Source organism: Catharus ustulatus, chromosome 4 (assembly GCF_009819885.2).
Source record: "Catharus ustulatus isolate bCatUst1 chromosome 4, bCatUst1.pri.v2, whole genome shotgun sequence".
NCBI classification, from domain to species: domain Eukaryota; kingdom Metazoa; phylum Chordata; class Aves; order Passeriformes; family Turdidae; genus Catharus; species Catharus ustulatus.
Window position 1 is genome coordinate 22542769 of NC_046224.1, and position 22239 is coordinate 22565007.

Consider the following 22239-nt stretch of genomic DNA (forward strand, 5'->3'; position numbering starts at 1 on the left):
TTCATCACATGAAAGCTCATTATAGATTTTTTTCCCTGAACACCTGTTTCTCACATGCTTTCTGGAATCAGAATATAATTTTTCTTGCTAAATTGTTTCTTATATGAATAAATGTCTGTCTTACTGCAGTTTTTTTGTCAACTACCCGTAGTCAATCTCAAAAAATTTTTATGTATGTGGAGGTGCTCAAAGAACAAATTGTACCAAATGCTCTAGAAGAACTCCTGAGAAGGTGTTGCCTTAAAAAGGTTTATCAAACTGTAAAGTGACTCTCCTGAGCTTTGAGCTTTCCTTAAAGTCTGTTTTCACTGTGGACTGAAAATGGTGTATGTTATCTGCTAAGCAGCAATCCAGGTGGTTTCCAAAGTGTTAGAATCTGCCTTTTTTGAAGGCAAAGAGGTGTTCCTTTTACTCTGGTCACTCTGCTATGCTTTTTGGTTCTGAGAATGTGATCTAGTTAATTGGGCTGCCTCAGATGCAGAATGACTTAATCCTTCTCCTTATTTTGAGACTCAAGTTAGATACCCCAGCAGATGAACCTAACTGCCAAGGAGTCTGTCTCTCATAAACTGTTAATGCATAGTAATGGTGCTAAGTGGCCTTCTTGCTGTTAGACTTTTTTTGTTTCAATGCTGATGAAATCTTAAACTGAAAAAATGCCATCTCCTTAGTGCTAGGTGATCCTTTTGCTTATAAAATATTGTCTTTCAAATACTGAAGGTGGCCAGAAAGTTTCCTGTCTTGTCTATTTTTTCACCATTTTTCTTTTAATGAGAAGTTCATTTCCATGGAAGACAAAGTATTGGTTACCTTTGAAACTGGAAGAATTATGGAGTCTCTTTGGTAGTTGTGAGCAGTTTTAATGTTCAGAAGAATTGATGGTCTTTATTCTCAGTATTAAATACATGAAGCTGTAAATGAAGAGAAGAACAATGCAGAGAACATTCCTTTGTTAAGTTGAATCCAAGATAGTTCAAGCTATTGTTTTCTAGAAAGCTGTTCACTAGGAGATGGTATGCTGTTTCTTACAGGGCTTTTTTGTAAGACATGGTTTTTCCCAAGGCAGAGGCTCAGGCCTAGCACATGTATTACTTCTGGTTGGGATGGGGTTTTTTGTTTGTTTGTATTTTTCTTCTACCCCCACTCTTATCAGAATTGACCTTGCTAAGGTAAATGTAGCTTGTGTTCCTGCTGAGAATGTTCTGTGAAAGAAAAGTTTGTTTATCCCCCTTTTAAAGATCTCTTTTAAAAAGTCAAAAAAATATAATGCTTTTCCTGTCAATCTCTGCATCTCTCCCAGCTTGAGCAATCTTTTAATCCTTATACATGGAAAGAAGTCCTTGGAACCTGTTTCCTTTGTTGGTCTTTATTGAAAGATCATCTTGGCTTTCAGTCGGGTGAATTTCAGAGTAACAAATGGAAGGGTGAAAGCTGCCTGTGATCTACAGTCTATCAGAAGAAGATTCAGTGTTTTCTCTCACCAGTCTGGAATTTCGTCTGTCCAGCTCTCCATGAATTCTCTTTCAAAGCCTGCTGTTTGTCCAAAATGGAGAAATCTACCTGTTTTAAGACTGTTGACAAGCCTGTTTTGAGCATCTAATAGACTTTAGTGATGAGAGGTTTAGAACCTAAATGTCTGAAGTTTCTTTCTCTTCAGCTTCATACTAGATATTTGAATTTTTCATGACTGTTGGGCAGTGCCAGCCTTGTGTCTCATTTTGAGTGAATTTGTTAGTTGTAGTGTTAGAGGTAGCTTTGCATGTTACCCATATTCACAGAGAACAGCTCTTGCACAGGTAAATTGTTCTTGACTTAAGACTCCTGGTATACTGGTGGATACTTCTATGGTATCTTATTTGGAGGAAATTCCCTTTCTATCATACTTTGTTTACTCTGATGCTTTCATAGAACCATTTTCTTTTGTTTACCATTCTGGACCCTAGCTGTAAATTGTGTAAAGAAAGGTGCCTGGAGGGATCACTAGGATTTAAGCTATTTTTTTTCTCAAATTTGGGAAATCAAAGCCTAACAAAAAAGCTCCCACACTCTGTAAGTAATTGCTTATAAAAGGTTCCTGGCTGCATAGCTAATCAAGTGGCTAAGCCAGAGAATCGGTATGAACTGGGAAAATCATGGAAGGCTAGCTACCTTTGGCAAAACAAAACAATTTCTAACTCTAGAAACCTGAGTGTTGTAGTACCATACAAGTATAAAGCTGTCAGTTCATTCTGAATGTCTCATTTGGCACAGGTGGGCTCTCTTATCCCTAAGCCAGACCAGGAGGGAGTTGCTGAGGAGTGATCCCACTTTATCCTCTTTGCAAGCTACTTGCTTCCACTATTTCACTTGCACTAGATCTACCACCTGTGTATTTGCATAGTGAGTTGATTGTTAGCCAGCTAATCCATCAGAAGAGTAGCTTGGGCTGTGGGGGATCTTTATACTAGATCAGTCATCTGACTCTGCTTACCCTCTGAACTACATTTGCTGCCTCTGAGAGGGAGCGTCCTTTCCACTGCTAATGATAACCATTAGATCAACTTAGCTGTAACATAAAATTGTGCCCAGGTGCCACCAGCGCTTGAAGGGGTTTTAGGTATATGGTACTACTATTTTATACTGTATGTTGAGAAAAGAATGTTAACCTTTTATTCATCATCTCTTTAGAGAGAAGAAAAACATACAGAGACTAGTAATCATTTTTCTCCCCAAACCCACCCTCCCCTCTCCCCCAGACCAAAGCACAAATGCCAAAAAAATGCTCATGATGTTCTATATTGGGTCAGGGTTCAAATGAAATTACAATCCACTGCTTCAAAAATAATGTGTGACAGCACACAGGAAGGAGCAGTTGTGTTTCTACACCTAGATCTGTATTAGTAGGGACGCATTTCAAGAGTAGGAAGAAGTGACACTGGAGCTTTTTAATTTTTCACTGTGGGAAAAGGGAAACAGTGGTGGATTTAAAATCACTGCCAGCAGTGGTTGGAAAAGGGGTGTATTGAAAACATTGTTTGCTTTTTTTATCTCTGGAAACAGCTTTTAGTATGCTTTAGCTCTTCAAATGAGGATTGCCACAGAACCTTGAGGCACTTTGTGCAGTTATCCTTAAAGTGGCTGAATTCCTGGTTTTCACTGACAGTCTGTGCCCAGATACATAGATGTCTGAGCTGAAAATGTGCACACTCTAGTGTAATACTCGTTTTCATTCCTCAGGAAATGGCAGCATCTTTAATATTCTTCTGCAGTGTTACAGAAATAAGAAAGCATGAAATTCCGGATGGAGGAGAAATTCTGAAAGACAGCTGAATTATGAACTTCAGATTTGGTTTTCTCAGAAAGGCATTGCCATCTGCTGTGCTACTGAAACTCTGTGCTGTCATGACTCCTGGTCTGTAAGAGTGTTCCTCCACAGAGAGGAGAGCCTGGGAGGAGCCCGTATTCTTTCAGGTCACTGCTTTCCTCTCTTGGGGGCCTAGAAGTGTGAATCACTACTGCAGCAGCACTAGATAGCTCACAGCAGCACTGTGCCACAAGCCTTAAATGCTAAAGAGCTGAGCAGATAGAATCCAAATGTATGTGTCTGATACAAATGTTTCAATATCTTAAATTATTAGAAGCCAGTAATTGCATTTATGAAATTAAGTTGGTTGGATTTGTTGTGAGTAGAAGTGAGGTAAATTTGGTGCAACCTAGATGATTATGGACTGCAGGTAATAGGAAGCACGTTTTAGCACATTTTAGTTGAGGTCTCAAGCATAAAGATGATGATGGTAAGAGGAAAGAGTCCAGTATCGACCCCTTTGTAATGGGGAAGAGAGAAGATTCAGGGAAGTACTTTATGTGCATCTTTACTAGCAAGACTCTTTTGTCATTAGTTTATCCCAAAGTACAGGCATTATGTCTGTGCTTGCATGTGGTTTTATATTTTACTGTTTGTCTTGCATGTGGAGTGAGGAAAGTGGAAAATAGATTTACTGACAATGGAGTGTTGGGAAAGAATAGGATGTTTACCCACTTACATTAGTTGTAGCCAAGAGCACTGGAAACTTGTATGCAAAAAGCAGCTTGCTCATTCCACAGTTGCCTTTCTGTAAAGCATCAGGGATCCTCATAATCTGTGTACAGTTTTAATTTAAAAATACATTTAAGTAACTTAAGTTTTAGGAAGCTCTTCCAAATGTAAATGGGGCCTTCTCTGTGCAGGAGATTTCTAGACAAAGCTTTAGAGATTTTTGTCTGGCTTACCCACAAGCTTTTTTTTAAGATTTCAATTGCCTGTTACCATAGGGGTGCCAAACTCTTACTAAATTTTCAATAGTGAGTGAATTAGTCCATTTATGTGTCATTTTAGCTTGAATCTTTTTAAGCTGTGCTGGTAAAAAGCTTGTTAAGATTCCCCAAAATTTTGGAAGAGGGTTGTTGTGTTGGTGGTGTTTTGTTTTGTTAACTTAAAATGAACCAATTTTTTAAACTTAGACTAATTCCAGATGGTTGTCGCTTCAGCTGTATTCTTTTAACTTTGTTAGAAGAAAAATACTAGCTAATAAGTTTATTCTGCTCCATGCCTCTGTATTTAAAATGGTGTATATTTGATTACTATTGAGCAAAAATGCAGACTTAAAAGTATTTTTCCTGATTTTTTTGGAAAAATGATTTCTTTTTTTCATCTTTCATCTGTCTTATGCAGTTTGAAAAGAGGTTAGTTTCTGAAGGTAAGAATTCATGACTTTCTTTTATATAATATTTAATGGATTATTAGAACTTTGTTCTGTCTTTTGTAAGACCTTTTTAAATAAAAAAATCTACAATTTTTCCATTTTATTTTTAAAATAGGCATTATACTGAATTTTTTGATCACTGAATAAGAAAGAATAATGCTTCAATTATACTAATGTTCTACCATTCATAATAAAGAAAAGCTCTCCAAGCATGGCAGTGCAAACCAAGTTCATAAAAAGTTACCTACACATGAGGCTTTATGCAGTAGCAAAATTCTGCAGAATTCTGCAGGCAAAACTGGGACAGTTACTGATGGTGGTATGAAATTACTTTAAAATCATGAATTCACAGAATGGTTTGGGTTGGAAGAGACCTGACAGGAACACCTTCTATTAGATCAGGTTGCTCAAAGCCACATCCAACCTGGCCTTGAAGACTTCAGGGATGTGGGGCATTCACAGCTGCTCTGTACAGCATTCCAGTGCTTCACCCTCACACTAAAGAATTTCCTCATAATACTTAATTTAAACATTTCCTCGTAGTTTAAAACAGTTCCCCATTGTTCTGTCACTATCTGCCCATGTTGAAAGTTGCTCTCCATCATTTTTGTAAGCCCCTTTAGGTACTGGTTCTATAAACCTCCCTGAAACCTTCTCTCCAGGCTGAACCCCAGCTCTCTGTGTCTTCATAGCAGAGGTGCTCGTGCCCTCTCATCATCTTTGTGGCTTTGTATAAAGCAGATTTTAAACTTTATTTTTTTCAGAAGCAGATTTTCATCTGTCCATTATAAACCTAGTTATATAACCTCAATATATTTTTTAATTAGAGAAATATGTTCTGAAAGAGGTTAGATTAATTTCCCTAGATTTAGAAAGATGAGTAAAAATAAAACTGAAGTATGATGAGTATTCATGTAATAATTTTAGAAACTACAGCAAAATTATAACTAGTTTTTTTTTGCCTTAAAGAATGTTACTCTGCAGAGACAAGAACTGGAGAAAAGAAGTTCTTTCTGTGCAGCACATTGTGCCTGAGGTTATGGAAGGTGCCAGAAAAGTAGTTTGAGTTCCCTGAATCTTAAACCCATCCTTCTTAGCTAATTTATACTATGCTGCTCCTCCTAACCTGTTGTGTTCTGGCTAGTTTGTCAGCAGAGAAAATACTTTTCAAACAATTTCATACACTTAGCTGGACTCTGTGTATAGGAGTGTCTTCATGGATAGAACACTTTGGCAAAAAGTTATTAATGAGCCTTCATTGTTATGGATTGGATCCCAGCCAGCTGCTTAGTGATTAAAGTTTAATTGCATGATGATTAGTTTTCATTAGTAAGCAATTAGCATTTAACAGCAGTCTTGTATTGCTAAAGCTATGGGCAAGCCTAAGTGGCTAGAGCCATGTTGAGGGAGAAGGTCTGTGGCTGGAGATGTGGGCACAGAGCTGTTTAGGATATGGGAATAAGAATTCTGAGGTTAGTTGACCTCAGCTTGTTCCTACTGCAGCATTAAGCCAGGAGAATGGGTGGGAGTGGTAAATGGAGCAAATGTCCAGAACAGCACAGCCTGCACATCGGGCACAGGGACTGGCTGTGGGTTAGCCCATGTGTAGGGAGTTAACAAAAATAGTCATCATCCTGAAAAGGCCTTTTGAAGTCCTGAGTTGCTCTCACAGGAACATTGGTTTTCATAGACTTGTCTCTCTCCTTGCCACAGCTAAAAGGAATCCTTTTTCAGAATTCCTCTCTGAATTGGTGAATTTCCCTTTTTTACTTTGATAGCAGCCCTTGATTGCTTTGTGCCACTGTGGGATAAATTAGGAGAAAGAGGAGTGCGGGGGAAGGGCTGGGGGAAGTGAAATGGATGAGGGCAGAGGGAGGTAGGAGTGTAGCAAAAGGTCAAGGCTTCTTTGCTGGTAGAGGTACAAAAGAGTGAAGAGTGCCCCATGTAAACCATTTCTGCTTCACTGAGGAATATGTTGTGAAGATGAAATATGGTGGTAATTTCATCCAGGCTAAATTAGGGTTTTTAAAAGCCATTCTTGTCCACACCTCCCCTTCTGCCAGCAGTAGTGCTCTGTGACTGAACAGAGTTAGATAGCTGATCTAGCCAGCAAATCCTTCCCTCACCCCATTCCCATTTTAATCAGGCTAATTTTTTGGCTGGACTAGCTTTCTTGACTTTCAGTGTCAATAGTGGTACAGTGAAACGCTAGGCATAGGAGGGGGATGCAAACTGTGCAAGAGCAAACTCAGGTCTTAAAATTATTTGGAAGTGGGGGGCCTGGTCAAGATCATGACTTCAGATGGGAAGTTCTTCCAAAATTATATTACTAATTATGCAAAGTAGTAAGCTTAAAAAAAAAATTTAAAAGAAAGAAAAAAGAGAACAGTTTCAAGTTTGTCTAAGGTGGTTCTCAAATGTATATTTTTATTGCTGATGTCAAGTGCATCCATCTCATTGTCTAGACATAGGAAAAGATAGGGGTTTTTCTTTATTATAATGATCCCATTTATTATGGTTCTATGCAGAAACACTAGGGACTGGATGTTCCCTCCCCTTCCCTGGCCTAATTTGCCAGCCGGAGTAGCCTAAAACAGACATTTCCTTCCAGTTAAAAGGTCTCAAGTAGCTACAGTTTCTTCTGAGAAGTTCTGACAGTGCTCAGTGTGTGACTTTAATCGTGTAGATCTACTTATGTTGCCGTTGGACTTGCCATAGGAGGAGAAATACCAGTGTAGGACCTGGTCTGAAATTCTGGCCCAAGGCACAAGACAGTGTGGAGTGGCAAAGCCTTTCCAAAGCTCTGGGTGTTGCAGCTGCACTGTTTGTAACCACCTGGGCTACTGGTGGTAAAAATGGATTGCATATGCTTTCCTGAGGTCTGGCTGCACTACTGATTGTAGCATAAGGTCAGGTCTTACCTCAGCCAGCTGATTGTTGTCTGGGTCATAAGCTTTCCTTCTGTTTGAGAAAATATTAAATGTTGATGTTAAAAATTGGTTGTTCAGTCTTCATTTACTAGTGATTTTCCCCCCTCATTTCTAGCTTGCATATTTTCTTCTGATTTGTGCTTAGAACTAGGAGTCTTAACTCAGCTGTATTTCTTTTTCTCAGGGTTACTAATTTCACAACATGGCTTTGTTGTTACTTTGCACTAGACTGCTGTTAATTGCAGCTTTTCTTGTGTTTCCAAATCCTTTATTCTTACTGAGAACTCACACTTACTAAGTTTCAGAAAGTTATTGATGATTAAAGGCAACTGACCAGCTTCATAAAAGACTTACTGCTAGGGGAGGGGAAGGAGGAGGAGAGCATCCTGGCATGAATCTCTGAAATGGGGACTTTCACTGAAGGATGCTGCTGCTCAATGTGAAGCTTAAAAGGAAAAAAAAAAGGTGGGTGGGGATGGGAGGGAAAAGCAAGTTCGTGTGCTTGAGTTCAGGTATGAGTGCTGTGAACTTCTCTGACTTCGTGCCTATGCTGTCAGAAATTGCCTGCATGGCCTTTGAGAAGTCATCTAATTATTCTGTAAAGTAGAATTTAAGACCACTTATTTTGTGACCATTGAAGACGAATTTGTGGGGTGCTTTGAAAGTAGCGTATGTGTTTAAGTTGTCAGATGTTCTCAATTAAATTGGAAGATTAGAGAACTGATACAAGGCTTCATGGTTTAGTTACATAGATGTAATAGCAGGAGGATCAATTTAAAGTTTGTTCATGTAACATTTAAAGTCCAAAAATATAATAAAATGTTCTGTAATGCGTTGATTTGCTGTTACCTTTCTATTTTCTTGTAAAAAGTTAAAATGCTGAAAATACTAATAGCGATGTATTCGTCGCATATGTAAATTCATTCTTATATTTGTTAAGATTTTTCTTGGGGAGTAACTCTCCCAAGTTAAATTTAATCACTGAAATTTCAGAGTTGACACAGTTCCTAGCTGATGCTTTCCAGAAAACCAACATTATTATTTTTTAAAATGTTAACTTTAGGAAATTTTTTAGAAAATTTTAATGCTTACGTTATAGATACATAAAACTCTTTTGCAAGGTTTCTTATGCAGTCTTAGGTCCTGTACCAAAATTTAATTATTCTTCTTTTGAAGTGTTACAGTTTGTCATTGGGAGTTATAAAGGATTCTTTAGTGATGCCACATGGTACTACTCTTCTAAGCAGAAACTTTCAGAGGCAGTTCCTGGGAAACAGGAGTTATGAATGGTTACCAATAAATTCACTTTCCTGGACAAATAACTACAAGAGTAATGCCAAAAGAAGACTTGTCTATTCTTAATCTGTCTTAACAAAGTATACTTTAATGTTGGCTTACTCTTCTACTTTTGGGCTAGAGCCTTCATAAGGTGAAGTAATAAGTAAGAAGAGGATGTGTTTATAAAAGAAAAACAAAACAAAAATGCCTGCATCCTTTAATTTCTACCTCAGGTGAAAAAAAGATTGAAAGTTCTCTTTGATCTTGTCCAGTGATTTATTTCTAGTAATCTCTGGCTCATCCCAGCCCTTTTTTCATAGAATAGATTGATTGAGATTATAAAACTGAAGGGTGTGGCTTGCAAATGAATATTATTGCCTTTACCATGATTCAGCAGTGTTCTGAGCCCAGAAGATCTTCATTAGTCCTTTCTCTTCAGATCTCAGGAGAACCCCATCTAATCCTTAGATGGAGGAAGCTCTTCTTTCAGGAGAACCACATTATGTTTGTCCTCCTGAAGAAACTGCTGGCACTACCTCAGCTGCTGTGTAATACCCAGTTGGAATGCCATCCGGGCTTGGACTGCTGCTATTTATATTTTCTGCCTCTTCTAAACTGCTGCTAGCCCATACCATGTTTTCCTGTGTCATGTCTGTGACAAACCTGCAGATACTACATGTTCTTTTATAAATTCAGTTTAGAATTCATAAACAGTACCTATTATTGCAATGGGCAGTTTAAGCAGCTCATGTATTATTATGGTTTGTAAGGGGAGTTTTTCCTGATGATTACTGAATAATGAAATAACATATTCCTCTCTAAATCCATTCAAATTTTTGGCCAGCAAATACTACTTTACATAGAGCACCTTCTGTGTGCCTGAGGACATTTCCTCGATATTGTGCTAATTGTCTACTTTCTCTCAGCTGTGATTGATGATTTATTGCTGTGGTTCATAAGATTGTAATTTTTTTTTAATACTGATATGTTACTTGACAGCTTATCACTCACAAGAGATCTACTAACTTGCAGGCATTTTTCTTTCTGCAAGCATTGTACCTTTACCTATTCTCTTGGATTTATCTGCTGCTGCTTTTCCTCAGTGGTAGCAACAGCCACCAGTGACCTCAGGAATACTGGTGTGCATTTTATTACTCCTTATTGGAGCTCTGCTGCCAACCAGTGTTTCTGTGGCTTTCTGGGGGAGCTGTCTTCTTTCTTTGATGGTATTGAGTGGTAGTTTTCTTTGCTACCGTTTTTCTACAGACAAGTTATTTATTTTCCAGTAAGATAAACATTGTACTTTTTTCACTTCTTCTTGTAGTGAAATCTATTTTGACTGTGCAGGAGTGGTTCTTCAGACCTCAGTTTAAGAATTGTTATTCTTAGTGAAGTGGAATTTGGATGGAATACTGTCACTAATATTTGTTGTTCTAAACGGTCATTTTCACATTCCTACTTCTTTCACATTCATCTACCCACCTCCTATTTTCTTATGCTTCAAACATAAGGTACTCATCATTATTTTATCTGCCTTTATCCTGCTACTTTTTCTTCTTTCAGTTTCAAGAACTTAAGATTTACTTCAAATCAGTACACCCTGGCTAATTTTATAGTTTCCCTAAATTAAATGCTTCACTTTCAAAACCCCGCACATTTACCTTTGTTTTTCTTCATGCATTTCTTCAAAGCCCTTCTTGTCTGGGATTTGTGCTGAATAATTGGATATGCTTAGCCTGCTGCTGAGATGGACTCTGCCCAACGCTGCTGGCTCAGTCTCACCATTCCTGTTTCATCCCTTTGCATCCACCAACGCTTTGTTCTCTTTTACCAAAGTGTCTTGCACAGTGGGGCTCTGTTTATGATGAAGGCTTGCACGGATTATTACAAGTAATGACAAATGGTGTATTTCTGTCCAGTGTTACAAGTCTTGAGTCATTGACAGGGGTGGGTTTGTGCTGCACCCTTTTTCCTGTCAGGTTGCATATATATGTAGTATCTTACGAAAATATTTTCCATTTACTGTTTGCTTTTATATTTCCTTATTTTTAGACCTTTTGTTTCTATTGTATCCACTGCTCCTTATAACAGTGATTGTGTCTTTAATGAACCAGTCTTTTATTTTTTTGTTTTGAGCCTTTCAGTAAATGCTCAGCATCATCTTTTTTTCTTTCATTAGAAAAAGGTGGTTCTGTGTGCAGTTTGCCTCTTGAAAACCTTGAGTTTATTGCATTTTCTTGTTTATGTCAGGTTTTTTCCTTTTTTATATCACTCCAGACATTGATACTCAAAGCTATTGCTTTTCCAGTAATTAATTTATCCAAAATTTCTTCAGCTATGATGGAGATGTTGCTTTCTTTTAAGGTAACTGCATGCTGTTGTTTTATATTGTACTTGGTAGATCTTACACTAAATAGAAATTCAGTACATATTTGGATATTTCCTGGAATCAATATCCAAGATGACTGGGAAATAAATCTAGTACTGGTAGAAAATCCAGCTGGAGTAAGTGCTCTCTTGCTGACTGTGCTGTTCCCACAACTCTGTGTCCTTATCACATAATCACTGCTTGAAAATTTGAATTTCTTTTTCGTCTTTTAAGTCTGCTTTTCTATTTTTCCAACCTTTTTGTAACTAAATTGCACTTATTGTTGTATGTTTAATTCCCCAAATGAATAGTCAAGTTAACATAAACTGTGTAATTTTATCTGCTAGACTTGCATACTTTGGCAAATTCAAATCCCTATACTTACAAGTGGTTTTCTGAAATGTTTTTCTCATTCAGGGTGACTCTTTGCATCAAAGGAAACAAGATTTACAAATTTCTTGGCTTCTTGGACTTGGTAGTCAATGTATTATTTTAATATTCCTTTTAAAATATGAAATGGCTACATAGGTATGTATTTAGCCTGTTCAACTGAAATTAAACGTCCTTTTGCAGCACCATTTCAAATTACTGGTTTTGTTAATTTTGCTGAATCTGTTTTAGTTAGCCACTGATTGATTCTTGAAGAACCTAACCTCTATTCTGGTTCAGTTACATGGGTCTGTATTTCATTTTTGTTTTTTCTCCTTCCATTGTGTGAAAGAGGCAGCAAGGGTTCATCCCCCTGCAAGTCTTACTTGGCTCTTCAGCAGTCTTATGTATTCGTGCACATTTAAGCCTTTGATCCTTCTTCCAAGTGAACAGAAAGCATGAATTTATCACTTAGGTTGAATTTCAGTCTTTTATATAGTGTTACAGTTTAGCTCAATCTTCCTATTAGGGAGGTGAAACTGAACAGTCTTAGAAACTTGTAACCAAACAGTATTTATTTGGTGCCTGTGTTCTTGTTGATAATCATGGGGGTTCTTTTGTTGTTCATTGTGGAATTTCACCATCACATCCCTTTTGGTCTTCACAAGAGCTGCTTTTCCAGACAGGTGCAAAATTACCTTTTGTTGTGGTGTCTGGCCATGTATTTACCACTTCACTGCATGTATTCAGAGATTTGTAGTAAACTAGGCATGTGCAGAATGATAGTTGCATATTTTCTCCCTCCTTTCAGCAATCACAGCTTTAGAACTGTAGCTTTGGTATCCCTGTGTTTACCAGGCAGAGGCGTACCTATCCTTGAGGAACTTGTCTAATCTGTTTTTGAACTTGCTTATCTTTTTGCCAGTGCAGCATTCTTTGGCAATGACTTTTAGTTACTTGAGTGAAAAAAAGCAACTTTGTGTTACATTTAAACCTGCTCTTCCTTCTTGGAAATGGCTAAGAATCATTACCTTATGTGCATCATATTGGATTTTGTAGGTTTCAATCCCCCTTAAGTTCCCTCTTTTCCAAAATACTTAGACTTCTCTTATATACAAATTCTTTATGTTTCTGGTGTGGTCTGTCCATCTTTGTTTCTGATCAGTTGTACTCCTTTCTTAAGAGGGTCATCAGAACCTCACACAATATTGCGATGTCAGGCTACTACAGGAGTAACAGACACACATCATGAATATTTGAGTTTCATTATGGATTTCTTTCTCTAATAACTGCTTATGTTTTGGCTGTTCTTTTTTGTGGTTGCGGCGACTGCATTATGCTTCTTTCTAGGATGACTACTAATACCTTCCTGTGAGTAGTAAAAGCTAATTTAGAATCTGTCATCATGTATATGCATAGGTGAAAATATTTTCACCACATACATCACTTTGCACTTAATGATAGTAATTTTCATCTCCATTTTATCATACAGTAATCCATGGTTCTGAGATAGTTTTGCAGCTTTTAACTATTAGTTTGAGGTCTGGCTACCCTGGATAATTTTACAAACTTCACAAGTTTTCATATCTTATTGTTCACCCCACTTTTTGTGAATCACTGTAAGTGCAGTTGAATAGCTTGAATGTCTGCATAGGACCTTAAAATTATTTCTGGCAAACCGTTCTGTGTTAAAACGAAATATTTATTTCTGTTCTTGTTGCTTCCTATTTTTCCTTCTAGTTGAGGGTAATAAAATGCTCTGCTCTTAGAGTGCTTCTGTTCTAGTGTAATTGTTATAATAATCATTCAATACACACTTCTTATGTATTGAATAGGATTTTCCATTTTTAAGACATTTTTCAGCTCTTGGAGTTCTTGTGTTTTTTTTTTTTTCTATGCCATCCATTTTGAGCTGCAGCTTCCCTTTGTGCTTCAGCAGCCTGTACAGCACTGCAGTTCTAAGTTTTTATTATGTTTCGTAATGCAGCTTTGTTAGTATAGCATCTTCCAGACCATTATTTGTCTGTTTGCTGAAATCTTGGAATCTAAATTTGTGCTTAGTTTCTTGACTTGAAGACAACTGTACAGTTTTACTTCTAGACTATTATCCTCTATTATTTATTTGATGTGCTTGCTACAGGACTATATCGTCATTGGCAAGAAATCCTGTTTTATAATGCAAGTTTAAAGATTTTTATCTTTTTAATTATGGGGTTGATTTTATTGATATTCTGTGCCTGGTTTTTTTGATAACTTAAAATTGTTTGTCAGGAAACGTAAACTAATAGTCTGTGTCCTTCAGTACTGGTTGTTATCTCTAGCCCTAGTCACATAAACAATTTGTTTCATTAACCAGTATCTGCACATCAGAGTGGAACTACTCTTTTCCTCTCCTGTTTCCTAAAAATGTCTTCCCACCTTGCTTTTTTCTGGTTGGTCCGTTTTTGCAGAAGTCTTCCAAAATCGTTTTTTTTTCTCTTGTACTAACATTTATATATTTGATAACACACACACACTTATTTTTCTTTTTTTTTTTTTTTTGGTAGCTTTTTGGAATAGGTTGTCTCTCTGTATCCCACTTTCCAGGAAAGAAAATGCGGCTGCCTGCTGTTTCTGTTGCCCTTTCGCCTGGATATTAAATCCAAGCCTCTGCTGAGCCTGCCAACTGTTTAATCAGAAATAGTCAGAAGGCCCTCCTTCCTAATATTGCAGCTGACTCTGAAGTCCTCATTAACTTACATCTGCATTTGTGCAGTGCAATTATATAGGAGCAATTGTTTCCTAAAAGCTTATAATTTAAACAGGGAAAGGAGGGAGTATGAAAAATGCATATAACGTATAAAGCAAAGCCTTGTACCTGTATAATTAATGCTACGTATATTTCACTTTTTCCTTGCTTTCCTTTGTTAGTAACCTTCAATTGCTTTCAGCTTTACTCCTTTTATGCATTCTTGACACTGGTATGTAAGAAGAGACAAAACAAGGGGATGCCTAGAAAGCAAAGTAAAGGAACAAGAAAAACAGACCAGAGGAAAAACTGGTCATTGGAAGAGGGGAAGTGAAGAGGCCTGAGTATAGGGTATATAACTGCTCGTCAAGAAAAGATGCTTTGATTACAGACAGCAGAAAATATGATCCTGTTGTGAATGTCCTTGTGTAAACTGGTTTGGTAATTGTTCAGCAAGGAAGATAGCAGAGGAGTCACCTGAAAACACCTTTTAGTAGTGTTAGAAGCAATTAATTGCTGCTTCTAAGCAGCTGTTCTGCTCCTGCCCAGAATATTTGGAAGGGCTAGTCAGCAGCTTCCATCTTCCCACCAGTGAAACCATGTCCACTGTAGGATTCCCATTACTAAGGAGTGCTTTGTCTAGGGACAAAGATGTTTTCTCTGTCAGTGCAGAGCCAAAGTGAGCAGGTGAGTGCTTTACTTGAGCAGTTTGGGGCACTGGTTTTCATAAGGTTAAGAGCTTTGTGCTTGTTCAGGAAGAGGAAGGTGGGTAGCTCAGGACATCTTTATATTACAGCACTTAGGTGGAGTCGGGTACAAATCTGAGGGAAGCAAAAAAAGGGACTGAAAGGCATGCTCTTGTTTATTACATTTAGCAGTGTGGTCTCAGAAGAGTTAAAGAATACAGATTGCAAGGGGGAAAAAAGCCAAGCATAAAGCAAAAGAAATATAGCTCGTAGGTGCCATAGCATTTTAAATGAATCAGAGCAGTTCTGCTGCTGCTGTGGTAGCTGTCCCCCAACTCCACACTTCCAGGTTGGCTGTTACTTCATTTTGGTGGACACAGAGTGATGAGCTGTAGCAAGGAAGAAATGGGCTGCTAATAGTGTGGAGAGGTAGAGACAATGTATCTGGCTTTAATACTATTGATAATTTAGTTCATGGGATGGAGTGTCTCTTCTAAATGGCACTTTTCAGTCTCTCCAACCTATTCTAAGTAAGATATATGTGCCTTGTGACCAGAGATGAATTGTGAAGATAGGACCTATGAATCAATCTTTGCTGTGTGGTCTCTTGGTCTCTTTTTCCCTTTTTCTTCTTTTTTCTTTTTTTTTTCTCTTTTCTTTTTAATTTAAGCCAAGAGTTGATTAGATACCTGGCAATGATTACTGTCCATTGGCACCTCCCATTGGGAGCACACTCCAAGTACCAGCCTTCACTTTCAAGCAGGGGAGGTTAAGCAGGCTGCTTACTGAGCAAAAGGAATTTCTCTTCCCAGGAGAGCGGGAGTGCTGTTTCCCTGGCTAAGAATGCTGTAATTCCTTTACAAGTGACAAGCAGGCTGCTACCATCTGCTGGTGAATGGCTGCAGGGTGGTGGAGTTTGGGTGAAAATTTGCTCGTGGACCAAGAGAACAATTAGTTGTCATGCTGAATTCACACATTTCCTTGTAAGAAGTCTTGCGACTTTATTTTGGTGTTAGAATGTGTCCTGGTTGGAGTGTTTTATTTTGTTTTGAAGCATAAATACATGAGATGAGGGTTCTACCCAAAGCCACAGAAAGTACCAGCAGGAACGGGGCATCTTTTTACCTTTTAGGGCAGAGCAGCAATGTCTTGCAAAAGAAGGCTGAGACCATCCAGAAATTTTTTAAGCACTTATTTTTGTCTTCATGGGAACACCTGGGTGTGTTTGGAAACCATGTGGCACTACATGATGAAAGTCTCTTTCAAAGATAAGGTGATAGACTCCTGAGTTGTTTTAGAAGCATGCAGCTTTGTAGGGCATCTGCTTTGTTCAGTCACTCAGGTGTGTCAAGAAGGAAGAACTCAAAAAAAAAAAAGAGTAGTTATTGTGTATGTGGTTCCCTCAGCTTCCCCTGAAAGAAGCAGATGGTTGGAGGTCCCGGGAGGTAGAAGAAATGGGGCCATTAGACTGTCAGTGGCTTGTGAAAAGCAGAAGCATCTGCCAGAATGGAGACTTGTTCAGCAGCAGGGGAGCCAGCAGCAGCAGATGATCTTTGCCTTGAGCAGTCAGTGGCATAGTCATCCACTGGGAATTGCTGTTGTGGGCGTAGCACAGGTAACCTTGGTAAAAATCTCGTTGGTCTTCGAGACTAAAAAAATGGGCAGTGAAGGCTTGATACACATGCGCTGGCATCTTAAGTACCCACTTTTACTGCCTAATCACTCCTAAAATCACAAACGATTTTAAATCATTCCTTAACCATTTGCAGCTGAAAATTTGTCAAAATGTCTGTCATGTTTCAGAATGTGATTTTTCAGAATAGCAATGTGAACCATGGTAGATGCAGCAGAGAAAAAGTTCAAAAAACAAATTAAGTTTTGGAAAAGTATCGAAAATTTTGCTAGGGGTTTTGTGTTTTATCACACAGCATACTCTTTTAAGATGTACCTTTTTAGTGTTAAGAAATATTTTATACAGCTGCAGTTCAATCTCTGCTGTTGTAGTTCTCATGCTCTTATTGACCGCTCTGCGCAGGACACACTGTTCCAAGGGAGAATGACCTTCTGTTGCAATAGTGTGATGGTACATAAAAGATGAGATAAAGTGGGGAGGGCAGAAACCTCTGAGGAACAAAACTAGAAATTCATATCTGCATTCAAAAAGAGTAGTCAGTTTGGGTTCTGTCTTGTTATAATAATTAATTCCAGTCAGCCACATCTAAAAGCAAGAATAAAGTACGCAGGTACAGAGCCCTGTTTCAGAACTCCTCAAGCTGCACTTTGTGAGTACTTGGCATAGGTGAATCTGGGACTATTGCCAGTACATAATATCCTTCTAGAGTTGACTTCAGAGCCAGGAAGAGACATTTTCTGTGGATGAAGTTTGGTTTTACTCCCATGAGAGAGTGAATTACATTGCAGTTTGGCTAGTGGTCCATATATTTTGGTGTGCATTTCAATATTGGTTTAGCCTTTTTTTTTAATCTTTGGAAACTTGCATTTATGTTTTGACAGGCAATAATAAGCTGCTTGTGTACCTCTTTCTAGGCCTCAGGGACACTTCCCTTGCATCATAAATACTGCAGTAGCTTGTCGTGCTTAGACAATAGACATGATTTAGTAGGAAGCACTGAAGATCAGGCTCAGGATGCTTTGGCATACCCTTAAAGAGAAGGTGTTACTTAAAACTGCAGTTGTAGATGTCACAAGAACTGACGTCTCACAAGCTTTTCTGTTAGTTGCATCTGCTTTGATTTGAAGAGGGCCCCCTGGTTTATGGTTGGAGCTAGTTCTGCTTTCATCTTCATTCAGGCATTTAAATACAAACTATAGTCATCTCTGCGTAGCACAGAATAGAAGGAAGAGAAATAACCTGTCATGTTCTCAGAGAGTTTGGAAATACTGTAATGAACCCTCTGTTTACTCTGCAGAGTGAGGAACTTTGCTGTGGCTGTTAACTTTGACCACGTCTGTTGTGCAGCTCTCCACTGCAGCATTGTGCTGATAGGGATTGAAGATGTGTGGTCCAGGGGATGAGGCCGTGTTGGCAAAGGAGCGTCCCTGTATGGTGGGAAAGCTGTGCTCGAGTCCAGTGCCAGGTGTGCTGCTGCTATGAGCGCAGCTGTTTGTGTGCAGTACAGGTGGAGCTCACTGGCGGCAGCAACAGAGCAGTGTAGTTTGACACCAGCTTTTCCAGTACCAGCAGCGATTTTACATCATGTCATCATCTCTGTGTGCAGGCAGGGACCAAAGGCAACTTCTCACAGCCTGAATTCCAGGTGAATTGTACCAATTATGCAAGGCTTTATTAATGATGTTGGTTGTATTTAGCAGAATAAACTGTCTTTTTAAAATATGACTCAAAAATTGTGGTAGTTCCTCTCTTTGTTTTCTGCCAGTAGTTAATTCACTTCTTAATTTTTAAATAGTAGCAATCTCCTAGCATTTGGTGACTTTTACCAGGTATGACTATATCTTTTTTTAAGGGAAAAATGTCAACCTGTCAGAAATCAGCTTTCACCAGAATCAGATTAGTTAACAAAATCACTTAGTGTATACGTTCAAGAAATAAAATGGCTGTCTGAATGAGATGTACTCTAGAATTACTTCCTTAGGTCACTTCTTAATTCATGCAGGATGAAGTAAACAGGTGAGACATTCTTTCTGCTTTCACAATTGTCTGATATTATGATCAAATACATCATTGACTAGTTGAGCTAAAAGGATTTAACTAATGAAAATTGAATGTGGTCATTAGATGAGTCTGAGCTACTTTGACAATAATTGTATGAGCATCCTTGTTCAACTGCAAGTACTTCTTTTGGACATGTGCCATTTGTGTGATGATGAGGTGTTTTCCCATGATGGCATCTTCTCCTGCTCCAAATAAACCCTTTTTGATCACCTGTGAAAAAATATTCAACTTGGCCATGATGTTCAACTGCTAGTGATAATGAGAATTATGTAATCAAATTACTTTTATGGTAGTGTCTTCTAAATCATTATTTGTCATGCTAAAGCTCCTTTTAAAGCTGTTGTAGATTCAAAACCACTCTTTTCCCTCCTATTTTAATAGTGATGTCATTGTCAGGTACTGAAACACAGGTCAGTAAAACAGATTTGAGAGGTCTTCAAATTCTTTCAGAATGGCTATACATTTGTATCTCTTGCCTGGTTAGCACAGCTGAAAAGTTCATAATTAGAAAGAGCTTATGTTGTTACCTTTTGAAAGGCCTTTATTTGTATGGTGTAGATAGATAGAATTTAACATGATTTGTCAAAAAAATTATGCTGGGATGTGGTTGGTAAAATTCCTAGGAAAATGCAGGTATTCAGAAAAATGACTGCAGTCTCCATTACTGTTTTTGGTTTCCCTTTCAGAAATGTTCCCATTGCCAGGAACCGGGAGCCACCTTAGGCTGCTACAACAAAGGCTGCTCCTTCCGATACCATTACCCATGTGCCATCGATGCAGGTAGGAACAAATGGCATCTTAACTGTATTCCATAATTACTCAAATCATACAACACTAAATAATTCTGAGGTACTTTACAAGTTACAGTAATTTCATGATTACAAGCTGCACTTCCGGCGTGTCGGCAACGTTTCGTTTTTCCTCCATATACAGGCTGCACCAGATTGTAAGCCGCTCTTTCATTCGCAGCGAGGATCCGTGTGCAACTTTCACAAAGTGCCCAATTAGTAACAGAATCGCGGGAACGCAGGGTTTACTGGCTCGGGGCCGTGCGGGCTCGGCTCGGGGCTGCTGTGTGCTCGCATTTCCGGTTGGCAAATTTCTGAACTTTTTTTCATATATTAGCTGCTTTGGAATACAAACCACACTTCTGGGTATGGAACAAAACTTTAGTCAAAATGGTGCGGCTTATAATCGTGGAATTATTGTACTCCCCCTCAGTTTTTCTCCTACTGTGAAGATAAACTAAAAAAAAATGACGAGAAATGGCATGAGAAAAAAATGAGATAAACAGCGTTCAGTAACACTTTGGGACAAGATGGAGCTTGTAATGAAAAGGAATCTGCCTGAAAGAGCAGAAAAAACCTGGTTTGGGGGAGTGTAGCTACAGTGACTGAAATTTGGCTGCAGTGTGAAAACTGATCACTCTTTCTTTGCCAAAAATAGAAACCTTTTGTTAAAAGGATGTAAGTAAGCAGCAAGGGGTTTCTTCTTTCAGGGTTACACTCCTATGGGTGGTCCTAGGAGTGATCTCAAGTGTTTTAGAATCATCAGTACCATTTACAGCACAGCCTTGCTTCTCCCTCATAAGAAGCAACCAGTCTCTTGAGTAGGTCCTGTTTTCATCATTAGACAAGCTAATTGTTTGGATGATACTATTTCCAGTATGAGCCTGGGCTTGTGAGTTGGGTGGGTTTTGTGCAGCAATGGCAGTTTTTCATGGAGATAACTTTGTTCTTGGGTAAAAAAAATCTGACCTCGGAGTAAATAATACCCCACTTTTCCAGTCCTCTGTAACTCGCTTCTGCTGTCATACAAAACTTTGTCTGATAACAAGCAGGAAAGGATTCAAGATTACAACTCTGGACTGGAAGATAATTGCAAGCTTCCTGTTTGTTATTCCAATTCCACAGCAACCCACTTATTCACCACCCATTTTATGCTCTTTTTCAAATGTTAGAGTGCAAAGTCCCACCCTATTGGAGATCTGCATTTTATTCTAGTAGGAATGTTATTATTGAATTAATGTTGCAGAGGAATATCCTGGTACCACAGTACCACTAGTAGAGAGAATGCTTGACTTCACATGGAAGAAAGATTATTCAGGTTGCAAAAATCGCATACTCAAAAAATACCAGAAATAAGGGTGTCCATGTAAGTGTAATTTTGGTCTTTTATGAATCTATCTTATAGTAATCACCTAATTAAAGGCTGATACCTCTTTTCATAAGGCCCTGCCTCAGCCTGTGGACTGGAACGGTACTCATTCATGAACATATGTTGTCCTTGCTAGAGCTGTGTCATACTTACTGCAGATGATTCCTTCTCGGTTGTGAAAGCACAACTGGGAAATTTCCTATCATGTTCATCTCTGTCATGACTGAGAGTTTCATGAACAATAATAAAGAACAATAATAAACTTGGTTTTGTACGGTGTGTTTGAGACACACAATCACCTATCAGAGTCACATTAATGTTGTGTTTAGTACGTATTTGTTTCTGGCTTGTGACCTGCCCTTTCCAATACCATGAAAAAATAAAAATAAATTATAGTGAATGTTCCCAATAATTTAAGGACTTAATTTAAATTAATGTTTTACAAGATATAGTATGTAGCATTTTCTGAGTTCTAAATTCAGATATCAAAATTCAGATACTGTCCTTTTTCTTCAGATATATTAACTCTACTCCACCCATTCACTCTATTCCACTTCAGCAAATGAGGATCCTCCAAAATGAGGAATATACTGAACGATCATGACTGATTCACAAGAGCAGTTCTGTGTCATGCATGGAAGAGGCAGCATAAAAAACCTAGTATATAATCATACTATTCAGTCCATTTAAAATGTAACTTTTCTACATATAATATGTAGACCTGGGTTAGATTAAATTTGGCTTTTTTTCACTTTTGTCTTGACTTTGCAACCTGTGAGATTTTTTTTTAGAGTAGCTTTTTGTGTTCAAGTTCCAAGGCTACACTTACTTCATTTTCTTTTAATTTTGTTATGAGACATCACGTTGTCATGTGGCCATCTGTCGGAGTGCACAATTCCAAGCTAATTTCCCTCCTTTGAGTAATACGGCAGTAATAAATTGCAAGAGCTGCCTGGAGATGGGATACTTGGACTGTGAGTTTCACAAACATATTTAAAAAATAGCGGAGGAGTTGGTAAAACTGGTGAGTCTCTGGTTTCACTCCAGGAAGAGTATGGTTTAGTGAGAACAAAAGACTTCATTGGTGCTTTTTTTAATACATTTTCCTATCTGTTTCTTCTTTTCGTGTATATGTCTGATATGTTCTCCTCTATGGCTTCTCATACCAGCCACAGACCTTTTATCCAGTTGGTCTCAGGCTCCTCTTTACAAATTTCTTACTCCAGTCTTTTTGTAAGACCCACTTCCTCCTAATTCTTTCTGACTTAACCTTTGTCCAGTTTTCTAACTCTCACTCTGGGCTTCCTC

At 38.3% G+C, this 22239-nt stretch overlaps 1 protein-coding gene across 6 annotated transcripts in view; it reads left to right on the forward strand.

Moving 5' to 3' along the window:
• The window catches only part of TCF20 (transcription factor 20), a 132246-nt gene that overhangs the window by 95578 nt on the left and 14429 nt on the right, over positions 1-22239 (forward strand). For all 6 annotated transcript variants that reach the window (XM_033057691.2, XM_033057686.2, XM_033057689.2 and 3 more), the window contains one exon: positions 19461-19554. In XM_033057691.2, the coding sequence (XP_032913582.1) occupies positions 19461-19554 (94 nt within the window). The remainder of the gene's footprint in view (positions 1-19460; positions 19555-22239) is intronic.